At 39.2% G+C, this 18,218-nt stretch overlaps 1 protein-coding gene across 1 annotated transcript in view; it reads right to left on the reverse strand.

Annotated features, from left to right (window-relative positions):
* Positions 1-9,501: 9,501 nt before the first annotated feature.
* Positions 9,502-18,218, reverse strand: part of LOC128653831 (multidrug and toxin extrusion protein 1-like) — a 185,272-nt gene continuing 176,555 nt past the window's right edge. The window contains exon 17 of the mRNA XM_053707363.1: positions 9,502-12,160. Coding sequence (XP_053563338.1) covers positions 11,955-12,160 — 206 coding nt within the window. The 3' untranslated portion in view covers positions 9,502-11,954. The remainder of the gene's footprint in view (positions 12,161-18,218) is intronic.

Consider the following 18,218-nt stretch of genomic DNA (forward strand, 5'->3'; position numbering starts at 1 on the left):
TTCTTCTACTTGGGCTTTCAAAAATGGTGCTTCTGTAGATAAGATTTGCAAGGCTGCCACTTGGTCATCTTTACATACTTTTTCTAAATTTTACAAATTTGATACTTTTTGCTTTTGCTGAGGCTGTTTTTGGGAGAAAGGTTCTTCAAGCAGTGGTGCCTTCCATTTAGGCTAACTGTCTTGTCCCTCCCTTATCTGTGTCCTCTAGCTTGGGTATTGATTCCCAATAGTAATTATGATGACCCGTGGACTCACCGTGTCATTAGAAAGAAAATGAAATTTATGCTTACCTGATAAATTTGTTTCTTTCTTGACATGGTGAGTCCATGGCCCCGCCCTGTATTTTCAGACAGTTTTTTTTTTTTTTTAAATAAACCTCAGACACCTCTACACCTTATTACTTTCCTTTCTCCTTTCCCTTCTCCTTTCCCTTTGGTCGAATGACTGGGGTTTGTGGGTAAGGGGAGTGGTATTTAACCGCTTTGGCTGTGGTGCTCTTTGCCTCCTCCTGCAGGCCAGGTGTTATATTCCCAATTGTAATTATGATGATCCGTGGACTCACCGTGTCAAGAAAGAAACAAATTTATCAGGTAAGCATACATTTTCATTTTTCTCCCATTTTCCAGCTCCCTGTATCATGTGACTGACATCAGCCAATTACAGACTAGTATACGTATACCCTGTGTGCTTGTGCACATGCTCAGTAGTATCTTGTTCCCCAGAAAGTGTGTATATAAAAACATTGTGCAATATTTGATCATGGAAATACATTGGAAAGGGTCTTAAAACTGCAAGCTCTGTCTGAATCATAAAAGTTTATTTTGACTTGTGTCACTTTAACTGCAATGGTGGCTCACACATGAGCATTTCATTTTTGTATATTTAAAGAAAAGGTAGGTAGCCAAATAAATAAGACCCTCCATCACTGATTCTCAACAAGGGTATGTATGTAGAGAATTCTAGGGAATTACACCCAGAAAAAGGGTTCAGGTTGAAAAATCTTATTTCTCCAACATAGGTGTGTCCGGTCCACGTTGTCATCCTTACTTGTGGGATATTCTCTTCCCCAACAGGAAATGGCAAAGAGCCCAGCAAAGCTGGTCACATGATCCCTCCTAGGCTCCGCCTACCCCAGTCATTCTCTTTGCCGTTGCACCGGCAACATCTCCACGGAGATGGTTAAGAGTTTTTTGGTGTTTAAATGTAGTTTTTATCCTTCAATCAAGTGTTTGTTATTTTAAAATAGTGCTGGTATGTACTATTTACTCTGAAACAGAAAAGAGATGAAGATTTCTGTTTGTAAGAGGAAGATGATTTTAGCAAACGTTACTAAAATCGATTGCTGTTTCCACACAGGACTGTTGAGATGAAGTAACTTCAGTTGGGGGAAACAGTTGGCAGACTTTTCTGCTTGAGGTATGACTGGCCACATTTCTAACAAGACTTTGTAATGCTGGAAGGCTGTCATTTCCCCTATGGGGACCGGTAAGCCATTTTCTTAGATTAAGTAAAAGAATAAAGGGCTTTATAAGGGCTTAAAAAACTAGTAGACATTTTTCTGGGCTAAAACGATTACTTTGCTAAGCATATTTGGCAGATTATAACTCTTAATAGTTATTATAATCTTGGGGATTGTTGTTAAAAAATGGCAGGCACTGTATTGGACACCTTTTCAGATGGGGGCCTTTTCTAGTCATAGGCAGAGCCTCATTTTCGCGCCACTAATGCGCAGTTGTTTTTGGAAAGCAAGGCATGCAGATGCATGTGTGAGGAGCTAAGAACCACTGAAAAAGCTTATAGAAGGCGTCATTTGGTATCGTATTCCCCTCTGGGCTTGGTTGGGTCTCAGCAAAGCAGATACCTGGGACTGTATAGGGGTTAAATGTAAAAACGGCTCCGGTTCCGTTATTTTAAGGGTTAAAGCTTTCAAATTTGGTGTGCAATACTTTTAAGGCTTTAAGACACTGTGGTGAAATTTTGGTGAATTTTGAACAATTCCTTCATGCTTTTTCAGATATTCAGTAATAAAGTGTGTTCTGTTTAAAATTTAAAGTGACAGTAACGGTTTTATTTTAAAACGTTTTTTTTGTGCCTTGTTGACTAGTTTAAGCCTGTTTAACATGTCTGAACCATCAGATAAGCGATGTTCTATATGTATGAAAGCCAAGGTTTCTCCCCATTTAAATATATGTGATGATTGTGACATAGTGTCCAAACAAAGTAGGGACAATGATGCCACAGATAATGATATTGCCCAAGATGATTCCTCAAATGAGGGGAGTAAGCATGGTACTACATCATCCCCTTCTGTGTCTACACCAGTTTTGCCCACACAAGAGGCCCCAAGTACATCTAGTGTGCCAATACTTATTACCATGCAACAATTAACGGCTGTTATGGATAATTCTATTGCAAACATTTTATCTAAAATGCCTACTTATCAGAGAAAGCGCGATTGCTCTGTTTTAAACACTGAAGAGCAAGAGGACGCTGATGATAACTGTTCTGACATACCCTCACACCAATCTGAAGGGGCCAGGAGAGGTTTTGTCTGAGGGAGAAATTTCAGATTCAGGAAAAATTTCTCAACAAGCTGAACCTGATGTTGTAACATTTAAATTTAAATTAGAACATCTCCGCGCACTGCTTAAGGAGGTATTATCTACTCTGGATGATTGTGACAATTTGGTCATTCCAGAGAAATTATGTAAGATGGACAAGTTCCTAGAGGGGAAAGGCCCGGCATACCTTTTGTTCCTCCCCCTATATTTAAGAAATTATTTCCTATAGTCGACCCCAGAAAGGACTTATGGCAGACAGTCCCCAAGGTCGAGGGGGCGGTCTCTACTCTAAACAAACGCACTACTATTCCCATAGAAGATAGTTGTGCTTTCAAAGATCCTATGGATAAAAAATTAGAGGGTTTGCTTAAAAAGATGTTTGTTCAGCAAGGTTACCTTCTACAACCAATTTCATGCATTGTTCCTGTCACTACGGCAGCGTGTTTCTGGTTCGAAGAACTAGAAAAGTCGCTCAATAAAGAATCTTCGTATGAGGAGGTTATGGACAGAGTTCAAGCACTTAAATTGGCTAACTCTTTTATTTTAGATGCCACTTTGCAATTAGCTAGATTAGCGGCGAAAAATTCAGGGTTTGCTATCGTGGCGCGCAGAGCGCTTTGGCTAAAGTCTTGGTCAGCGGATGTGTCTTCCAAGACAAAATTGCTTAACATCCCTTTCAAGGGTAAAACACTGTTTGGTCCTGATTTGAAAGAGATTATTTCAGACATCACCGGGGGAAAGGGCCACGCCCTTCCTCAGGATAGGTCTTTTAAGGCTAAAAATAAGCCTAATTTTCGTCCCTTTCGCAGAAACGGACCAGCCTCTAATTCTACATCCTCTAAGCAAGAGGGTAATACTTCTCAACCCAAACCAGCCTGGAGACCGATGCAAGGCTGGAACAAGGGTAAGCAGGCCAAGAAGCCTGCCACTGCTACCAAAACAGCATGAAGGGATGGCCCCCGATCCGGGACCGGATCTGGTGGGGGGCAGACTTTCTCTCTTTGCTCAGGCTTGGGCAAGAGATGTTCAGGATCCTTGGGCACTAGAAATAGTTTCTCAGGGTTATCTCCTGGAATTCAAGGAACTACCCCCAAGGGGAAGGTTCCACAGGTCTCAATTATCTTCAAACCAAATAAAAAGACAGGCATTCTTACATTGTGTAGAAGACCTGTTAAAGATGGGAGTAATTCATCCAGTTCCAATAGGAGAACAAGGGATGGGGTTTTACTCCAACCTGTTCATAGTTCCCAAAAAAGAGGGAACATTCAGACCAATTTTAGATCTCAAGATCCTAAACAAATTTCTCAGGGTTCCATCGTTCAAAATGGAAACCATTCGAACGATCCTTCCTACCATCCAGGAAGGTCAATTTATGACCACCGTGGATTTAAAGGATGCGTACCTACATATTCCTATCCACAAGGAACATCATCAGTTCCTAAGGTTCGCTTTTCTGGACAAGCATTACCAGTTTGTGGCACTTCCATTCGGATTAGCCACTGCTCCGAGAATTTTCACAAAGGTACTAGGGTCCCTTCTAGCGGTTCTAAGACCAAGGGGCATTGCAGTAGTACCGTACTTGGACGACATCCTGATTCAAGCGTCGTCTCTGTCAAAAGCAAAGGCTCATACGGACATCGTCCTAGCCTTTCTCAGATCTCACGAATGGAAAGTGAACATAGAAAAAAGTTCTCTGTCCCCGTCAACAAGAGTTCCCTTCTTGGGAACAATAATAGATTCCTTAGAAATGAGGATTTTTCTGACAGAGGTCAGAAAGTCAAAACTTCTAAGCTCTTGTCAAGTACTTCATTCTGTTCTTCATCCTTCCATAGCGCAGTGCATGGAAGTAATAGGATTGATGGTTGCAGCAATGGACATAGTTCCTTTTGCACAAATTCATCTAAGACCATTACAACTGTGCATGCTCAGACAGTGGAATGGGGATTATACAGACTTGTCTCCGACGATTCAAGTAGATCAAAGGACCAGAGATTCACTCCGTTGGTGGCTGATCCTGGACAACCTGTCACAGGGAATGAGCTTCCGCAGACCAGAGTGGGTCATTGTCACGACCGACGCCAGTCTGGTGGGCTGGGGCGCGGTCTGGGAACCCCTGAAAGCTCAGGGTCTATGGTCTCGGGAAGAATCTCTTCTCCCGATAAACATTCTGGAACTGAGAGCGATATTCAATGCTCTCAAAGCTTGGCCTCATCTAGCAAAGGCCAAATTCATAAGGTTTCAATCAGACAACATGACGACTGTTGCATATATCAACCATCAGGGGGGAACAAGGAGTTCCCTGGCGATGGAGGAAGTGACCAAGATAATTCAATGGGCGGAGGATCACTCCTGCCACTTGTCTGCAATCCACATCCCAGGAGTGGAAAATTGGGAAGCGGATTTTCTGAGTCGTCAGACATTCCATCCGGGGGAGTGGGAACTCCATCCGGAAATCTTTGCCCAAATAACTCAATTATGGGGCATTCCAGACATGGATCTGATGGCCTCTCGTCAGAACTTCAAGGTTCCTTGTTACGGGTCCAGATCCAGGGATCCCAAGGCGGCTCTAGTAGATGCACTAGTAGCACCTTGGACCTTCAACCTAGCTTATGTATTCCCACCGTTTCCTCTCATTCCCAGGCTGGTAGCCAGGATCAATCAGGAGAGGGCTTCGGTGATCTTGATAGCTCCTGCGTGGCCACGCAGGACTTGGTATGCAGACCTGGTGAATATGTCATCGGCTCCACCATGGATGCTACCTTTGAGACAGGACCTTCTTGTTCAAGGTCCATTCGAACATCCGAATCTGGTTTCCCTCCAACTGACTGCTTGGAGATTGAACGCTTGATTTTATCAAAGCGTGGGTTTTCAGATTCTGTAATAGATACTCTGATTCAGGCTAGAAAGCCTGTAACTAGAAAAATTTACCATAAAATATGGAAAAAATATATCTGTTGGTGTGAATCTAAAGGATTCCCATGGAACAAGATAAAAATTCCTAAGATTCTATCCTTTCTACAAGAAGGTTTGGAGAAAGGATTATCTGCAAGTTCTCTGAAGGGACAGATCTCTGCTTTATCTGTTTTACTTCACAAAAGGCTGGCAGCTGTGCCAGACGTTCAAGCGTTTGTTCAGGCTCTGGTTAGAATCAAGCCTGTTTACAGACCTTTGACTCCTCCCTGGAGTCTTAATCTAGTTCTTTCAGTTCTTCAAGGGGTTCCGTTTGAACCCTTACATTCCGTAGATATTAAGTTATTATCTTGGAAAGTTTTGTTTTTGGTTGCAATTTCTTCTGCTAGAAAAGTTTCTGAGTTATCTGCTCTGCAGTGTTCTCCGCCCTATCTGGTGTTCCATGCAGATAAGGTGGTTTTGCGTACTAAGCCTGGTTTTCTTCCGAAAGTTGTTTCCAACAAAAATATTAACCAGGAGATAGTTGTACCTTCTTTGTGTCCGAATCCAGTTTCAAAGAAGGAACGTTTGTTACACAATTTGGACGTAGTCGTGCTCTAAAATTCTATTTAGAGGCCACTAAAGATTTCAGACAAACATCTTCTTTGTTTGTTGTTTATTCTGGTAAAAGGAGAGGTCAATAAGCAACTTCTACCTCTCTTTCTTTTTGGCTTAAAAGCATTATCCGATTGGCTTATGAGACTGCCGGACGGCAGCCTCCTGAAAGAATCACAGCTCATTCCACTAGGGCTGTGGCTTCCACATGGGCCTTCAAGAACGAGGCTTCTGTTGACCAGATATGTAAGGCAGCGACTTGGTCTTCACTGCACACTTTTGCCAAATTTTACAAATTTGATACTTTTGCTTCTTCGGAGGCTATTTTTGGGAGAAAGGTTTTGCAAGCCGTGGTGCCTTCCGTTTAGGTGACCTGATTTGCTCCCTCCCTTCATCCGTGTCCTAAAGCTTTGGTATTGGTTCCCACAAGTAAGGATGACGCCGTGGACACACCTATGTTGGAGAAAACAGAATTTATGCTTACCTGATAAATTACTTTCTCCAACGGTGTGTCCGGTCCACGGCCCGCCCTGGTTTTTTTAATCAGGTCTGATGAATTTTTTTCTAACTACAGTCACCACGGTATCATATGGTTTCTCCTATGCATATTTCCTCCTGTACGTCGGTCGAATGACTGGGGTAGGCGGAGCCTAGGAGGGATCATGTGACCAGCTTTGCTGGGCTCTTTACCATTTCCTGTTGGGGAAGAGAATATCCCACAAGTAAGGATGACGCCGTGGACCGGACACACCGTTGGAGAAAGTAATTTATCAGGTAAGCATAAATTCTGTTTTCTCATATCTTTGGATGTATTAAAAATGTCTTGCACTGTGTAAAAATGCAGGGAAACAATAAGAAGGAATGTGCTTATCTACCACATTTCTATTACATAACAAAATTCATTCCAAGTAGATAAATCGGATAAGACAACTTGGTATGCATAGTTTAAAATACAGTTTGAGAGCCACAGAGAACTGCTGGTCTTGAGCAGATACAAACAGTAAGCCAATCAGCAAGGGCAGGCACACAATTGGGTGATGTAAATGCAGCTGTATCCGCTCTGGTACAGCAGTGCTCTGCAGCTCATGAGCTGTACTTTTATCACTCTGTTTAACACGACTGTGGAGGTGTAATAAATTTCAGCATTTCATTTTTTCACTATCCCTTTAAACTTAAGTTGCTGATACATATTATGGATTTACGAGAAAAATTACTGTTTCTTTAATATCCATTTAAATTAAAGATATACCCTAGGCAGAATTGTTTTGAGGATTATCTTCAATTTCGGCACACAAAGGTGTGTGACCCCTGCTTTAGACAGTCACTTAAAGGGACAGTCAATTCTAAAAACAACTTTCCAATTTACTTGTATCACCAAATTTGCTTTGTTCTCTTGGTATTCCTATTTGAAAGCTAAACATAGGTAGGCTCATATGCTAATTTCTTAGACCTTGAAGGCAGCCTCTTATCTGAAAGCATTTTGACAGTTCTTCACCACTAGAAGGCATTAGTTTGTGTCATATAGATAACACTGTGCTCATGGACGTGGAGTTACCTAGGAGCCAGCACTGATTGGCTAAAATGCAAGTCTGTCAAAAGAACTGAAATAAGGGCAGTTTGCAGAAGTTTAGATACAAGGTAATCACAGAGGTAAAAAGTATATTAATTTAACAGTGTTAGTTATGCAAAACTAGGGAATAGGCAATAAAGAGATTATCTCTTTAAACAATAAAAAAAATGTGGTGTAGACTGTCCCTTTAGATCTATGTACCAGCTTTACCACAGTTCTAATGAATAGGATATATATATATATATATATATATACCCTGTGTGTGTGTGTATATATATATATATATATATATATATATATATACCCTGTGTGTATGTGTATATATATATATATATATACCCTGTGTGTGTGTATGTGTATATATATATATATATACACCCTGTGTGTGTGTGTATGTGTATATATATATATATATATAGTACCATTTACCAGACTGTTGGACAATTATATGCTAATGATAGAATGAGTTCCATCTATCGTGCTCTGTCTCCTTACATTCTAACAATTAAATAGTACATTTGACTAAGTAAGATTTTTATTACAAAATATATTTCTAGTGCCTTGCACTTATTAATATGTTTATGGGCTGATATTAAAGTAACATAGCATTGTGTAAAGTTGGTAGTTGAAGCAGGCACCTTATTAAGCAATGTAATGCAACATCCGCAAAAAATTTGATTTTATAGTGTCCCCTCCCCCATATTAATGCCTGAGATATCCAGAGAAGGCGGATGCAGCTAAGGGTACATAAAGCGAGTATGAGCGCTGATAATATGCACCCTCCTGTGTCTCATTTTTTTTAATGTGTAGCGTTGCAGTATAATATGTTAATGATCCATCATCTTTCTTATTGCTAAACTGTTCTTTATGTTAAGATGTCTAATTCTAAGATATAGAAACACCTTTTATCCCTCCCAACATTTACTGAGCTGTATCCAATACTGGGAGTCTGAGGGCTGCGTCATGGCAGGTCTGGGGGCTGATTCAGGATGGGTCATGAGTGGAACAGAGTATGTTTGTGGCATGGTTGAGCATTTTGCCACCATGGATGAGATTTCCATGGTCATTGCTTGGTGCAGTATAGATGACCCCCACATTCACTTTGTAAAACTGAGGCACTTATAGGGATAGGAGATTAGGTTTAAAAATCACACAAATTGTCCCAAATGATGCTCTCTCTTTGCCTTTCTCATTTTGTTAAAACTTTGGCCTGTCAATTAAAATTCCTTATTGCTCTGTGGGAAAATTATTGTTCAAAGTATGGGATAAATCAAGTGTGTTTAACCCCTAAATGACCACAGCACTTTTCCATTTTCTGTCCGTTTGGGACCAAGGCTATTTTTTCGGTGTTTGTGTTTAGCTGTAATTTTCCTCTTACTCATTTAATGTACCCACACATATTATATACCGTTTTTCTCGCCATTAAATGGACTTTCTAAAGATACCATTATTTTTATCATATCTTATAATTTACTCTAATTTGTTTTATAAAATATGAGGAAAAAATGGAAAAGAACACACCCCCAAAATCTGTTACACATCTACAACCACCAAAAAAATCCCATGCTAAATAGTTTCTAAATTTTGTCCTGAGTTTAGAAATACCCACTGTTTACATGTTCTTTGCTTTTTTTGCAAGTTATAGGTCCATAAATACAAGTAGCACTTTGCTATTTCCAAACCACTTTTTTTTAAAATTAGCGCTAGTTACATTGGAACACTGATATCTTTCAGGAATCCCTGAATATCCATTGACATGTATATATATATATTTTTTTAGAAGACATCCCAAAGTATTGATCTAGGCCCATTTTGGTATATTTCATGCCACCATTTCACTGCCAAATGCGATCAAATAAAAAAAAATTGTTCACTTTTTCACAATTTATTTCATAAACTTTAGGTTTCTCACTGAAATCATTTACAAACGGCTTGTGCAATTATAGCATAAATGGTTGTAAATTCTTCTCTGGGATCCCCTTTGTTCATAAATAGCAGACATATATGGCTTTGGCGTTGCTTTTTGGTAATTAGAAGGCTGCTAAATGCTACTACGCACCACACGTGTTTTATGCCCAGCAGTGAAGGGGTTAATTAGGGAGCTTGTATGGTTAATTTTATCTTTAGTGTAGTAGACAACCCCAAGTATTGATCTAGGTCCATTTTGGTATATTTCATGCCACCATTTCACCGCCATATGCGATCAAATTTAAAAAAATGTTAAATTTTTCACAATTTTAGTTTTCTCACTGAAATTATTTACAAACAGCTTGTGCAATTATGGCACAAATGGTTTTAAATGCTTCTCTGGGATCCCCTTTGTTCAAAAATAGCAGACATATATGACTTCGGCGTTGCTTTTTGGTAATTAGAAGGCTGCTAAATGCTGCTGCCCATCACACGTGTATTATGGCTAGCAGTGAAGGGGTTAATTAGGTAGTTTGTAGGGAGCTTGCAGGGTTAATTTTAGCTTTAGTGTAGAGATCAGCCTCCCACCTGACACATCCCACCCCCTGATCCCTCCCAAACAGCTCCCTTCCCTCCCCCACCCCACAATTGTCCCCGCCATCTTAAGTACTGGCAGAAAGTCTGCCAGTACTAAAATAAGTCTTTTTTAATTTTTTTTTTTTTTCAGCATATTTACATAAGCTGCTTTGTAGAATCCCCCCTTAGTCCCCAACCTCCCTGATCCCCCCCCAAAACAGCTCTCTAACCCTCCCCCTCTGCATTATTGGGGGCCATCTTGGGTACTGGCAGCTGTCTGCCAGTACCCAGTTTCAAGAAAAAAACGGTTTGTTTTTTTTAAAAAAAAAAAAATTCTGTAGTGTAGCTCCCCCCCCCCACAGACAAACCCCAACACATTAATTGATTTTTTTAAAAAAAAACTTTTATTCCCGTTTAAGTATTTTTTGTTTAACTTTTTTCTGTAGTGTAGCGGTTCCCACCCGCTCCCTCTCCATGCACGCGCGTCAGTGCGTGCCCCCGGTCATCCACGCCCACGATCCCACCCCCCCTGCACATCACCAAAGCCATCGATGCCCACCACCTGCCTCCCACACCGGCTCCCACCCACCAACGCGGTAAGCCAACGATCTCCGGTGCAAAGAGGGCCACAGAGTGGCTCTCTCTGCACCGGATGGCTTAAAAAGGTTATTGCAGGATGCCTCGATATCGAGGCATCACTGCAATAACCGGAAAGCAGCTGGAAGCGAGCAGGATCGCTTCCAGCTGCTTTCCAGACCGAGGATGGCAGGGTACGTCCTTGGTCGTTAAGGGTATTTTTTTTGAGGACGTACCCTGCACGTCCTCGGTCGTTAAGGGGTTAAAGGGACACTGAACCCAATTTTTTTCTTTTGTGATTCAGATAGAGCATGACATTTTAAGCAACTTTCTAATTTACTCCTATTATCAAATTGTATTCATTCTCTTGGTATCTTTATTTGAAATGCAAGAATGTAAGTTTAGATGCCGGCCCATTTTTGGTGAACAACCTGGGTTGTCCTTGCTGATTGGTGGATAAATTCATCCACCAATAAAAAAGTGCTGTTGAGTCTTAACCAAAAAAAAGCTTAGATGCCTTATTTTTCAAATGAAGATAGCAAGAGAACAACGAACAATTGATAATAGGAGTAAATTAGAAAGTTGCTTAAAATTGCATGCTCTATCTGAATCACGAAAGAAAACACATTGAATTTTCTTCACTTGCGGGACCAGCTAATACATTAAATGAAATAAAAACATACACATCTGCCTAATCAGACTTAAAAAGAGCAATTCTTTAGCACAATCTTTACCAAGCCTAGATACACGCCATGAAAAATATGTTTAGGATTATTTCAATAAGAACAGGTCAGCTGTGATCTATCTAAAAAAAAAAATAATGCAAATTTGTCTAAATGCATTAGTATTGCGGATCTAGATACAATTTATACAAGATCCCTGTTGTTACCCTGTACAGGTTTATAGTGAATAAAGAATACCTGCATACAACTTTTTTATAACCTATAACTAAACATCCATATATATTGCTAGAAAGTAAAAGTTAAACCTCAAGTTGATTGATGCAAATGTAATCTGGGAATGGGGATTAAAATTGACAAATTAGTATTTAGTACTGAACTAACAATGATCATGTATAAAATGATAAATAAGAAAGCTATTTTATTTTACCTATCTGCACTATAAGTGTACAAAGTCCCTGTATGTTCAAAGCTGGTCTAGCATTAGCAATACTATAATACTGCCTGTAAAGTAGCATGTGATTAATAAGCAACGTTAACATTATACATTGTTCAGTTCTGTTATTTCTGATACAGAAGCTAATGCAGATTCACGGTTAACCTAATAATAAGCCCAATAAGGAAAATAGAGATCATAGCGAGTGTTGTCAGAACACGTTGGATAATTATCTTCTTCAGAGACTGTTCATCCTTCACTTTAAGTAGTGCAAAAGATTGTCTTTCATGTGGTTCTGTCTCACTATTGGTAGAGTTTATCGATGCATAATTTTTTTGCTCCACTGTATCTGCAAATAAAAAAAAAACACATTAAAACTAATTTTGTGTATCATAGATCAAAGCTTCAAATGAGTTATATATATATATATATATATATATATATATATCTCACAGAAGTACATAGGTAGCGTCAGCACTGTTCCTTGATAAGATAAATTTCTTTATTGAAGTGACATAGGGATAAAAAAGCAGCAACATTTCGGGTCCACCTGACCCTTAATCATGCTATGGAGCACTGTTATCCACCTCCTTATATACCACCTGTATGCAAAATAATTTAATTAAATTTGATTTAACTCTTTTGGTTCTCATACCTAGATTTGATGCTATTGCACCCTCTATAGGTCAAATTTAGAACTTTTTTTGCTTTTTTAGGAATGAAACTTTTTCCCCCTCTTTTTTTCTTTTTTTGTGTTAAGTTGTGGATATCAGTGATATTATATTACAATCAAAATATAACAAACAAAAATAAAATCATTTATAAAAACAAATGACGATCGGGATCTTTATTCAAACCTAATGGATATACTGTTTTAGATGTTGTATCCACCATACCTCCCTCTTTTTCAGTACCAACTCTCTATTACCACCTCTTCTTTGTTTAGGAATGTGATCTATGACCTGGAATCAGTTGGCTAACTGTGTGACCTGCTGATACAAAATGGGATGAAACTGGAAGGGTCATGTCATTACACCGAATTAATGATTTGTGAGGACTAATCCTATCCTTGATGGGGAGTATCGTTTCTCCAACATAGCCCCGCCCACAGAAACACTTCAAGATATACACAACATAGTCAGTGTCACAAGTGTAAAAACCATTGATTTGTGCAATATATTTGCCTTTGATCATGGAATTGCACTGTGCACAGCCTAAGCAAGGGTATGATTCTATATTGGGGGTAGTTAAGTAATTTACTTTATGACACTTACTAGTGTCCACATCAGTCTTAAAGGGACACTCAAGTCAAAATTAAACTGTCATGATTCAGATAGAGCAGCAATTTTAAACAACTTTTCAATTTACTTCCATTAACAAAATGTGCAATCTTTTTCTATTTACACTTTTTGAGTCACCAGCTTCTACTTAGCATGTGCAAGAAATCACAGAATATACGTTTATGCATTTGTGATTGGCTGATGGCTGTCACATGATGCAGTGGGAGTGGAAATAGACATAAGTTTAAAATTTGTCAGGAAAAAAAATCTACTCATAAGAAGTTCAGACTAAGTGCTATTGCATTGTCTTGTTATCATACATGTGTTGATTATGCAAATCTACTGTATTTACTAGTCCTTTAACCAATAGTTCCCTGATATTTCTTACTCTCCTAAAAGACTGAATATGGGGTTTACTAAACTCCTGCAAATGAAGGTTAGATTTATTCAACAAATACCAATGCTTCCTTATTATAGAGGAAATATTTTCACTATGTGAATTATACTCTGATGCAAAAAATATTTGTTGTTTATCTTTCTGTATATGTCCACTATAATAAGGAAGCATTGGTATTTATTGAATAAATCTAACCCTCATATACAGGAGTTTAGTAAACCGCCTATTCAGTCTTTTAGGAGAGTAAGAAATATCAGGGACCTATTGGTTAAGGCTGATGTGGGCACTAGTAAGTGTCATAAAGTAAATGACTTAAAGGGACACTGAACCCAATTTTTTTCTTTCGTGATTCAGATAGAGCATGACATTTTAAGTAACTTTCAAATGTACTCCTATTATCAAATTTTCTTCATTCTCTTGGTATCTTTATTTGAAATGCAAGAATGTAAGTTTAGATGCCGGCCCATTTTTTTTTTAACAATCTAGGTTGTTCTTGCTAATTGGTGGATAAATTCATCCACCAATAAAAAAGCTTAGATGCCTTCTTTTTCAAAGAAATATAGCAAGAGAACGAAGAAAAATTGATAATAGGGGTAAATTAGAATGTTACTTAAAATGTCATGCTCTATCTGAATCATAAAAGAAAAAAAATTGGGTTCAGTGTCCCTTTAACCCTTTAAGGACCACAGCACTTTTCCATTTTCTGACCGTTTGGGACCAAGGCTATTTTTACATTTTTGTGTTTAGCTGTAATTTTCCTCTTCCCCATTTACTGTACCCACACATATTATATACCGTTTTTCTCACCATTAAATGGACTTTCTAAACATACCATTATTTTAATCATATCTTATAATTTACTATAAAAATAATTATAAAAAATGAAAAAACCCCACACTTTTTCTAACTTTGACCCCCAAAATCTGTTACACATCTACAACCACCAACAAAAACCCATGCTAAATAGTTTTTAAATTTTGTCATGAGTTTAGAAATACCCAATGTTTACATGTTCTTTGCTTTTTTTTTTGCAATTTATAGGGCAATAAATACAAGTAGCACTTTGCAATTTCCAAACCACTTTTTTTCAAAGTTAGCGATAGTTACATTGGAACACTGATATCTGTCAGGAATTCCTGAATATCCCTTGACATGTATATTTATTTTTTTTAGAAGACAACCCAAAGTATTGATCTAGGCCCATTTTGGAATATTTCATGCCACCATTTCACCGCCAAATGGGATCAAATAAAAAAAATTGTTCACTTTTTCACAAATTGTTTCACAAACTTTAGGTTTTTTTAGGTCTCGTACACAGTGTAAGAATGCCTCTCTCTTTATCTGGTGTGCAGATAATTGTGAAAGGTGAAATCTCCCTTTTGGGGGGGAAGCTTTGAAGTCCAGAAGATATCCCTGGGATATAATTTCCAACGCCCAGGGATCCTGAACATCTCTTGCCCACGCCTGGGCGAAGAGTGAAAGTCTGCCCCCTACTAGATCCGTTACCGGATAGGGGGCCGTTCCTTCATGCTGTCTTAGAGGCAGCAGCAGGCTTTTTTGACCTGCTTACCTTTTTTCCAGGTCTGGTTTGGTCTCCAGACCGTCTTAGATTGAGCAAAAGTTCCCTCTTGTTTATTTATTAGAGGAAGTTGATGCCGCACCTGCCTTGAAGTTTTGAAAGGCACGAAAATTAGACTGTTTGGCCCTAGATTTGGACCTGTCCTGAGGAAGGGCATGACCTTTTCCTCCAGTGATATCAGCAATAATCTCCTTCAAACCAGGCCCGAATAGGGTCTGCCCCTTGAAGGGAATGTTAAGTAGCTTAGATTTTGAAGTCACGTCAGCTGACCATGATTTAAGCCATAGCGCTCTGCGCGCCTGTATAGCAAAACCAGAATTCTTAGCCGTTAGTTTAGTCAAATGAACAATGGCATCAGAAATAAAAGAATTGGCTAGCTTAAGTGCTCTAAGTTTGCCAAGTATATCATCCAATGGAGTCGCTACCTGTAAAGCCTCTTCCAGAGACTCAAACCAGTACGCCGCAGCAGCAGTGACAGGGGCAATGCATGCAAGGGGCTGTAGGATAAAACCTTGTTGAATAAATATTTTCTTAAGGTAACCTTCTAATTTTTTATCCATTGGATCTAAAAAAGCTCAACTGTCCTCGACAGGGATAGTAGTACGCTTTGCTAGAGTAGAAAAACTGCTCCCTCCACCTTAGGGACTGTCTGCCATAAGTCCCGTGTGGTGGCGTCTATTGGAAACATTTTTCTAAAAATAGGAGGGGAAGAGAACGGCACACCTGGTCTATCCCATTCCTTATTAATAATTTTTGTAAACCTTTTAGGTATTGGAAAAACATCAGTACACACCGGCACTGCAAGTATTTATCCAGTCTTCACAATTTCTCTGGCACTGCAATGGAATCACAGTCATTCAGAGCAGCTAAAACCTCCCTAAGCAACACGCGGAGGTGTACAAGCTTAAATTTAAATGTAGAAATATTAGAATCAGGTATCTTCCTGAGTCATTAACATCACCCACTGACTGAAGCTCTCTTTCCTCAGCTTCTGCATATTGTGAGGCAGTATCAGACATGGTTCTTAAAGCGTCAGTATGCTCTGCATTTTGTCTCACCCCAGAGCTATCTTGCTTACCTCTAAGTTCAGGTAGTCTGGCTAATACCGCTGACAGTGTATTATCCATGACTGCCGCCATGTCTTGTAAAGTAAACGCTATCCTAGATGTACTTGGCGCCATTTGAGCGTGAGTCCCTTAAGCGGGAGTCAAAGGGTCTGACACGTGGGGAAAGTTAGTCGGCATAACTTCCCCCTCGTCAGATTCCTCTTTTTTAAAAGACAGAAAATGATCTTTATTGCCTAAAATGAAATCAGTACATTTGGTACACATTCTAAGAGGGGGTTCCACCATGGCTTTTAAACATAATGAACAAGGAGTTTCTTCTATGTCAGACATGTTTATACAGACTAGCAATGAGACTAGCAAGCTTGGAAAACACTTTAAATCAAGTTAACAAGCAAATATAAAAAACGGTACTGTGCCTTTAAGAGAAACAAATTTTGTCAGAATTTGAAAAACAGTGAAAAACAGTGAAAAAATGCAGTAAATCAAACGAAATTTTTACAGTGTATGTAATAGACTAGCAGAGCATTGCACCCACTTGCAAATGGATGATTAACCCCTTAGTTCAAAAAACGGATCAAAAAAATGAAATAGACGTTTTTTAACAGTCACAACCAACTGCCACAGCAAGCTGTAGCCCTACCTTCCCCAATAAACGACTTTGGAAAGCCTTTGAGTCCTTTAGAGATGTCCTATAGCATACAGGGGACTCCTGAGGGAATCTGGATGTCTTAGTTTGTAATTTTAACTGCACAAAAAAAACGTTAAAATAGGCCCCTCCCACTCATATAACAACAGTGGAAAGCCTCAGGAAACTGTTTCTAGGCAAAATTCAAGCCAGCCATGTGGAAAAAACTAGGCCCCAATAAAGTTTTATCACCAAAGCATATATAAAAACGATTCAACATGCCAGCAAACGTTTTATATTGCAATATCATAAGGGTATTACCCCTGGGAGTAAGCATGATACCAGTCATTATTAAATCACTGTATTCAGGCTTAACTTACATTAATCCGGTATCAGCAGCATTTTCTAGTGTTTTCCATCTCTAGAAAAAATTATAACTGCACATACCTGATAGCAGAATAAACTGCACGCCATTCTCTCGCTGAAGTTTTACCTCATCTGTGTAATCCCCTCAGACATATGTGAGAACAGCAATGGATCTTAGTTACAACCTGCTAAGATCATAGAAACCTCAGGCAGATTCTTCTTCTATTTACTACCTGAGATAAAATAGCACAACTCCGGTACTATTTAAAAATAACAAACTTTTGATTGAAGAAAATAAACTAGCTATGTTTAACCACTCTCTCTTACAACCTCCTTGCTTGTTGAGAGTTGCAAGAGAATGACTGGCTATGACAGTTAGGGGAGGAGCTATATTGCAGCTCTGCTGTGGGTTTCCTCTTGCAACTTCCTGTTGGGAAAGAGAATATCCCACAAGTAATGGATGATCCGTGGACTGGATACACCTTACAAGAGAAAACGTAAAATGTTTCACAAGTTTCGGTTTCTCACTGAAATTATTTACAAACAGCTTGTGCAATTATGGCACAAATGGTTGTAAAAGCTTCTCTGGGATCCCCTTTGTTCAGAAATAGCAGACATATATGGCTTTGGCGTTGCTTTTTGGTAATTAGAAGGCCACTGTAACAACCTATATGTCAGAATGGTTGTTTATGCTGATGCAGTCCGAGATTGGAAATTGTGGACCTCAACTGCAGTATCACCTTGAATGTTTTGAAATGTTTTTTACTTAAAGAAGTAGCAATGGAAGAATTATCCCTGATTATTTGGTTACAGGAGATGAGATGGTAAATCCTGTCAATCCTGTTTCAGCTAGTGTAGAGGATAATTAGATTGTTTTTATGCAAACAAGAATGTCCTTTGCGTTTTAAAACAGTGTATTTGAGCTTTGTTTTCTGCAGCAGTGTTTGAGCTGCTGCAGGCAGAAGTGAAACTGAACTCTGAGTGCTTACAACAGCATACAGGGTGTGTTGGAGGCTTGTCCAATTGCAGGCGTATACATCCAAGTTTGAATGACGCTGGAGGGGGCGGAGCCAGCGGCTCGATCCGAATTATA

Source organism: Bombina bombina, chromosome 3, assembly GCF_027579735.1.
Source record: "Bombina bombina isolate aBomBom1 chromosome 3, aBomBom1.pri, whole genome shotgun sequence".
Classification (NCBI taxonomy): Eukaryota; Metazoa; Chordata; class Amphibia; order Anura; family Bombinatoridae; genus Bombina; species Bombina bombina.